Source organism: Gorilla gorilla, chromosome 12, assembly GCF_029281585.2.
Source record: "Gorilla gorilla gorilla isolate KB3781 chromosome 12, NHGRI_mGorGor1-v2.1_pri, whole genome shotgun sequence".
Classification (NCBI taxonomy): Eukaryota; Metazoa; Chordata; class Mammalia; order Primates; family Hominidae; genus Gorilla; species Gorilla gorilla.
The window spans coordinates 91,915,892-91,923,004 of NC_073236.2; the positions used below are offsets into that span (position 1 = coordinate 91,915,892).

The 7,113-nt window shown below is 39.5% G+C and overlaps 1 protein-coding gene across 4 annotated transcripts in view; it reads left to right on the plus strand.

The window, feature by feature from the left end:
• The window catches only part of FBXO11 (F-box protein 11), a 98,616-nt gene that overhangs the window by 89,317 nt on the left and 2,186 nt on the right, over positions 1–7,113 (plus strand). For all 4 annotated transcript variants that reach the window (XM_004029204.5, XM_019021094.4, XM_019021095.4 and 1 more), the window contains exons 17-21: positions 2,370–2,446; positions 2,851–2,994; positions 5,798–5,908; positions 6,523–6,630; positions 6,964–7,072. In XM_004029204.5, coding sequence (XP_004029253.1) covers positions 2,370–2,446; positions 2,851–2,994; positions 5,798–5,908; positions 6,523–6,630; positions 6,964–7,072 — 549 coding nt within the window. The remainder of the gene's footprint in view (positions 1–2,369; positions 2,447–2,850; positions 2,995–5,797; positions 5,909–6,522; positions 6,631–6,963; positions 7,073–7,113) is intronic.

Below are 7,113 nucleotides of genomic sequence, written 5' to 3' on the forward strand. Positions count from 1 at the left end.
TTATACCACTGTGCTCCAGCCTGGATGACTGAGTGAGACCCTGTCTCCAAAAAAAAAAAAAAAAAAATTGCAGTTGTGCCCTGAGCCAAATGTTGAGCTTTTCTGCCCACAAAGTGCAAAATTGTAGTACTGGCAGAGGTGCAACCCAAGGGGTGGCCAGGGTTCTCACCGCCCTTGGCCATGGGGCAGGCTGATCTAGACAGCAGGGGGATGTTTTCAGGGCTGAAGTTTCCCCTCTACCTAGTCCTGAACACAGCGGGTGCTGGAGCACCTGTGTTCTCATGAGGCCAGCGTGGGCCACGCATGGCTTCAAAAGGCCCTCGAGGCTTGACTAAGTGCGCCAGTTTCATTCTGAACTTGCTGCTCTAAAACACATCCCTGCTGAGCCACAGGAGGATCAGATATTGTGAGCTTCTGGCCCGTTGATGCTCAAGAGCTGGGGCATGCGGGGAAGACTCCGGAACTTCTAACTCTTGCTAACCTTACATCTGGGATTCTTACGCCCTCAGCTGAAGAACTCTATGAATTTCAGCTTTGAAGAGGTTCTTCTAACACTTGGCCAATTTCAACCAGGCTTTGCTAAAGTCCTCTGAAATTGGGGGACTGAAAGCCAGTTACTTGGATCACAAGTTACCTGTGAAATCTGCAAGGACCTGCTGTCAGGGCTCATTAAACCCCGAAGTATGGCACCTTGGCATGCGGACTACCCTGACCCAGAGGAGACTGGAAGGCCTCAGAAGCCAGGTCTTTGTCCTTCCCTCCTGGTTCCTGCCTCCTTTTCTCCCCCAAATTGAGTCCTAGAAACCAGAATTCCTTTTCCTCAAAGCAGGTTTTAGGAACTAGAATTCCTTTCTCTCAAACCCAGCCATAAAACCTAGCTAGGTCACTCTCTCCCTTCTCCCTGGAAGATCCTCATTCCTGAGGGGGGTACCCAGGGGAAGGGGAATTGTACAGAGCGGCTTTGCTGGGTTTCCCGACTCTGTCCATCACCGTTAGGCCAGATCCTTTGTGTCCAATCACATTTCTGCGTGGCTGTTCATTCATCAAACCTAAATACAAAAATAAATGTTTTTATGGCCAGGACAAAAAAAAAATTAACAGGAGTTTGGAAGAAGTTGCTTCCAACCCTCATGGATGACTTTAGGGGTATAAGACTTTGGTGGAGGAACTAATTCCAGACGTGGTAGAAATTGCAAGAGAAGTAGAATTAGAAAATGGAACATGAAGATGTGACTGAATTGCTGCAACCTCATGATAAAACTTGGACAGATGAGGAATTGCTTCTTACGGATGAGCAAAGAGTGGTTTTTCTTGAGGTGGAGTCTGTTCCTGTTGAAGATGCTGTGAACATAGTTGAAAACAAAGGATTTAGAATATTACATAAGCCTGTTAATAAAGTAGTAGCAGGGTTGGCAAGGATTGACAACAATTTTGAAAGAAATTCTACTGTGAGCAAAATGCTATAACAACATTGCATGCTACAGAGAAATCTTCCGTGAAAGGAAGAGTCAGTCTATGTGGCAAACTTAATTGTCTTATTTTAAGAGATTGCCAGTTGGTCAGGTGCAGTAGATCATGCCTGTAATCCCGGCACTTTGGGAGACTGAGACAGGTGATCACTTGAGCCCAGTAGTTTGAGAACAGCCTGGGCAATATGGCAAAACTCCATCTCTATAAAAAACACAAAAATTAACTGGGCATGGTGGTGTGCACCTGTAGTCCCAGCTACTCGGGAGGCTTAGGCAGGAGGATTGCTTGAGCCCAAGAGTTCGAGGCTACAGTGAGCTGTGATCATGCCACTGCAACTCCAGCCTGGGTGACAGAGCAAGACCCCATCTCTTTAAAAAAAAAAAAGACTCCCTGAAGGCTTAGATTGTTACGAGCATTTTTTAGCGATAAAGTATTTTTAAGTTAGGGTATGTGCTTTTTTTTATGAAATGCTATTGCATACTTAATAGACTACAGTATAATGTAAAGACACTGGGACACCAAAAAATTCACGCGACTCTCTTTATTTCAATACTCGCTTTATTGTGGTGGTCTGGAACGGAACCTGCAGTTATCTCCAAGGCATGCCTGTAATTCAGTCCTTCATTTTACATATGAGGGGAATATATGTCACTTAATATAACCCCATTTAGTTTACATGTTAGGAAACTACAATAATAATCTGTAGTAAAGTATGTTCTGTGGGAAATACAGGATTAAGCAAAATTAAACCACTTTCTTCTCAGGGCATCTTGGACTCCATTGTATAGTTAATTCTTACTACGTGACTTACGTGGATTTCTCCACTGTTTACCTCACGTAACATGAAGATATGGGAGTAGAAGCTATTGAAATGGTATTATTGTCTATTCTATTTACAGGACTGGAAGCAACCCCAAAATTAGACGCAACAAAATCTGGGGAGGACAGAATGGTGGAATTCTAGTTTATAATTCTGGTATGTTTAATCTGTCATCTTTTTTTCTGTGTTAATAAACTTTAGAAATACACCTTCTAGGCCGGGCATGGTGGCTCACGCCTGTAATCCCAGCACTTTGGGAGGCCGAGATGGGTGGATCACCCGAGGTCAGGAGTTTAAGACCAGCCTGGCCAACATGGTGAAACCCTGTCTCTACTAAATATTACAAAAATTAGTTGGACATGGTGGCACACGCCTGTATTCCCAGCTACTTGGGAGGCTGAGGCAGGAGAATCACTTGAACCCGGGAGGTGGAGGTTGCAGTGAGCCAAGATCGCGCCACTGCACTCCAGCCTGGCAACAGAGCGAGACTCTGTCTCAAAAAAAAAAAAAAATTAAAAAGAAATATACCTTCTAGATAACCTACATTTTTGCATTTATAGGTCTAGGCTGTATAGAAGACAATGAAATATTTGACAATGCAATGGCTGGAGTCTGGATTAAGACAGATAGTAATCCTACACTAAGAAGAAATAAAATCCATGATGGAAGAGATGGTGGCATCTGTATATTTAATGGGGGTCGAGGTATTGTTGTTAATTTTGCATTAGTAAAAAATCCAGTTTTCCATTATTCTTCCATATCTTTAATGATCAATGACATTGCTAACTAAGTTATAAATGAGTGAATCTCAAGTCTTTTTCCTTATCAAGTTGAACTGGTTTAGGAGATTAGTGCCTAGAGTTAAGAGACAAATGTTTACAATACTCTTCCTTTTGTAGCCACTTTGAGTCTGCAGTTGTCAGTAAGCCTTTTTAAAGATAGAATTTGTTTACATTCTCTGGACCTTTTAAAATTCAGAATAGTAATATGATTATAATAAACTTCAAAGTCAAGTTATAGAAATAGATGTGAGAAATTAATTGATCTGTAAATATCTGAAAATGTCTTTAGTAAACGGGTATTGCTTTTGTAACTGTTTTCAACTGTGTTTGTTGGAGAGTGGAATTAATGAAGCCAAGATGTGCCTGGTTTGGTATTCATAAAGGTCAACTCACTTTGCACTGAGGCAAAAGTTCCATAGTGCCTGCCCCTTACAGATGCATGTATACAGAGATTCACAGAGCTGCCAAATGCAAATCTATCACTGTTCCTGAAATGTCAATAACCCAACATTTGTACATATCTTACATAGAATAGCTAGTTATTACTCTAACATACCAAGATTTAATGAACAAAATTTAATACTACAGCCAAGCAGTGATGATTCCATTGACAGACTCTCCAGGAGCTTATAATCTAGTAATTCAGTAAAGTGACGTATCTCAGATAGTTTTTACAAAATATAGTGAAGACACACAATACAGAATGGTTTATTTGCAAGGTGTTGAGAAATGGTTCACGCAAGTCAAATCACTTTTGAGCCGTGTTTTGAAAAATGAGTAGATATTTACTGGCAATTGGGTTTGGGAGAGGCGAACAGACCATTCCAGACGTTATTTCACTTTTATTCTTTAAATACTGATTTAACACCTCTACCAACTACTATGATACAGATGCTAGAGATATGCTAAATGAAACAGCACATCCATAAAATGTATAGTGTGATGGAGTGGAGCACATCGTAAACAAAAGTCTAGAGGAAACTGAAAGTAAGGGAAGAGGTACAGAAAGTTGAGGCTACAGAAGGGGCAAGGCCCAAATCGTGAGGTTTTCCATATGCAGTAAGGAGTTTGGACTCCATCTTAGCAATAGCACTTGAGGTGTAGTGGAAATAATCAAGATTAGAGACAGGGACTTGGAATAACTCAGGCAATAAATAATGAGAGCCTAAACTAAAATGATAGCATAAGGGTGTGAAAAGGTTGGGGGGGGCAGGGGGTGGGACATGTTAATGATACTTAAAAGGACAGAACCAGCTGGGCACAGTGGCTCACACCTGTACTTCCAGCTGCTCTGGCGGCTAAGGCAGGAGTATCACTTGAGTCTGGAGTTGGAAACCAGCCTAGGCAATATAGCAAGACCGTATCTCTATAAAAAGGGTGGAACCAACAGGACTGGGTCATTGATTTAATATGGGGGTTGAAAGAAAAGTGAAATATGATGGGTGCTCAGGATTCTGATTTGGGTGGGCGACTACCTTTCACTGAGGTAAGTTATATAGGAAATGGTTTCTGGAAAACATTAGTAAGGTCAGTTTTTAAACATTGAATCCAAGGTTGTCTTCTGGAATATCCAAATTGGTTATGACCAGAATGTGATTGATTATACTAAGCTAAAGGAATAGATTTAAGAATTAGCAACAGTGGCCGGGTGCAGTGGCTCATGCCTGTAACCCCAGCACTTTGGGGGAGGCCCAGGTGGGTGGATCATTTGAGGTCAGGAGTTTGAGACCAGCCTGGCCAACATGGTGAAACCTAAAAATACAAAAATTAGCCAGGTGTGGTGGCAGGTGCTTGTAATCCCAGCTGCTTGGGAGGCTGAAGCAGGAGAATTGCTTGAACCTGGAGGCAGGGGTTGCAGTGAGCCAAGATCGCACCATTGCACTCCAGCCTGGGTGGCAGAGTGAGACTCTGTCTCAAAAATAAAAAAGCAAGTGTATATGTAATAGTTGCAAGATGTAAGATCACCCAAAGAGTATGCAGAGGGAAATGAGGGACAGAACCCAGAAACATTAATACCCAGGGAGTGAACAGGAGGACGACCCCAAGAAGTTACTGAGTCAGATTTTTCCCACTCATCCAGGTGAAAGTTTAGGTCAATAATGTGAAATACCAGAGGGATTAAATGTCTACAGAAATAAAACCATGTCTCACATTAAGACAAGTAGGTTGGAGGGATATTTTGAAAGGCAAGGTGATATTAAACTTTATTCTGAAAGTAGTTTGTTAGAGAAAGAGGCATGATAAGAGTTGCAGTTAACTGATTGGAAACTATGCAGCAGATGAAACTGGAATAAAGGAAACTCATCAGGAAATGATTATAGTAATAAGGGCCAGAAATAAGGGCTTGCTTGCCTGAACTAAAAACAAGAGGATACAAAGGTTCTAGAAATATTTCAAAGGAATTAACTTTAATTCAGCAATACTCATTGAGAATCAACTATGAACCTGGCTTTGAAGATGAAGTGGTGAGTAAACTTAGACATGGTCCCTGCTATCATGGAGATGGCAGATTATTGGTCAGAATGCTGTTACCTGTCATTGTAGCAATTTTGTTAGATCCTTAATACCTCTGAATTGCTAATAAACTTGTTTTGGTTGAAAAAATAGTCCTGTGAATTTTACCATGCAGTTAAATAAGAAACTAAAAGCAAACCTAAATACCACCAAAAAGGTTAGTAGTCTGTTATATGCGTTAGCCTTCATCTAAGGAAATATTTTATTATAGGTCTCCTTGAAGAAAATGATATTTTCAGGAATGCTCAAGCAGGTGTTCTCATCAGCACTAATAGTCATCCAATCTTAAGGAAAAACAGAATATTTGATGGATTTGCTGCAGGTTTGTTTTTTCTTTTCTTACCTGTGGCTTATATATAGTTCTGCAAAGTGTTTGATGTGGAGTATATTCATTTTGTTTTGCTTATTAACTAAAATGTGCAAAGTGTGCTGAAGTGGCTGAATGCCTGTTTATTCATTCACTTCCAAGAGCACCTAATCAAGTTCTGGATTCTTCTACTCTAAGCCTGACTCCTAAGAAATATTGCTGTTATTGCTTAGTCGTGATTATGAAACATTTATTGGGATAGAATAAATGCAGGCTTGTATTACCACTAGGAATACAGATAGATTCAATTCCTCAGATGAATTTACCAATTTAAATCTGCAACAGAAACAGAGATGTTAAAATGGATGCAAATGAAATCCAAGTATCATGTATTCAAACTTTAAGACAGTTAGGTTGGTGCGAAAGTTAATTGCAGTTTTGACCATAGTCATTGATAAGTGAATGTTACTGTTAGTGGTTGAAATAAGTATCTACATTTTATTCAGTAGACATTAAGAGGGTTAATAAAAGAGGGTTCTATAAAAGAAGTTTACATTTGCTTGCTAATTTCAGGTTTTTAAGAAGCAGTATAAAGTGATGTATCTACTTGTTTGTAAATTTTACTTCAGGTATTGAAATTACAAATCACGCAACTGCAACACTAGAAGGCAATCAGATTTTTAACAACCGATTTGGAGGCTTATTTTTAGCATCTGGTGTTAATGTGACAATGAAAGGTATGTTGGAGTCTGTTATACCTATAAATATATGCAATATGCCATGAAAGATAATCAGAAGCCATTTTATAACTTGATTCCTTATGTCACTCTCCAAGTTAGCAACAGTTTAAGATAGATTTTGAAAGAAACAGAGCTTTGGTTCTAAATGGTTGGAGTATCTTATACAAGGAAAATTCTATTCTTAGCTGATTTCTTACAATTACTTCATTGGTTAGCTTCATTTAAAGCTCTTAAAAATAGTGGCTCTTCTGTTAGAATAATCCTATAATCTTTGGTTTTTAAAATATTAACATTCCTGTGAATTTTTACTTATTCTTTCTTTTATTACAGATAACAAAATAATGAACAATCAAGATGCCATAGAAAAGGCTGTTAGTAGAGGCCAATGTTTATATAAAATATCAAGTTATACCAGCTATCCCATGCATGATTTCTACAGGTAACTTAGAAATACATTTGAGTCCTGAAAAGAGGAAGACT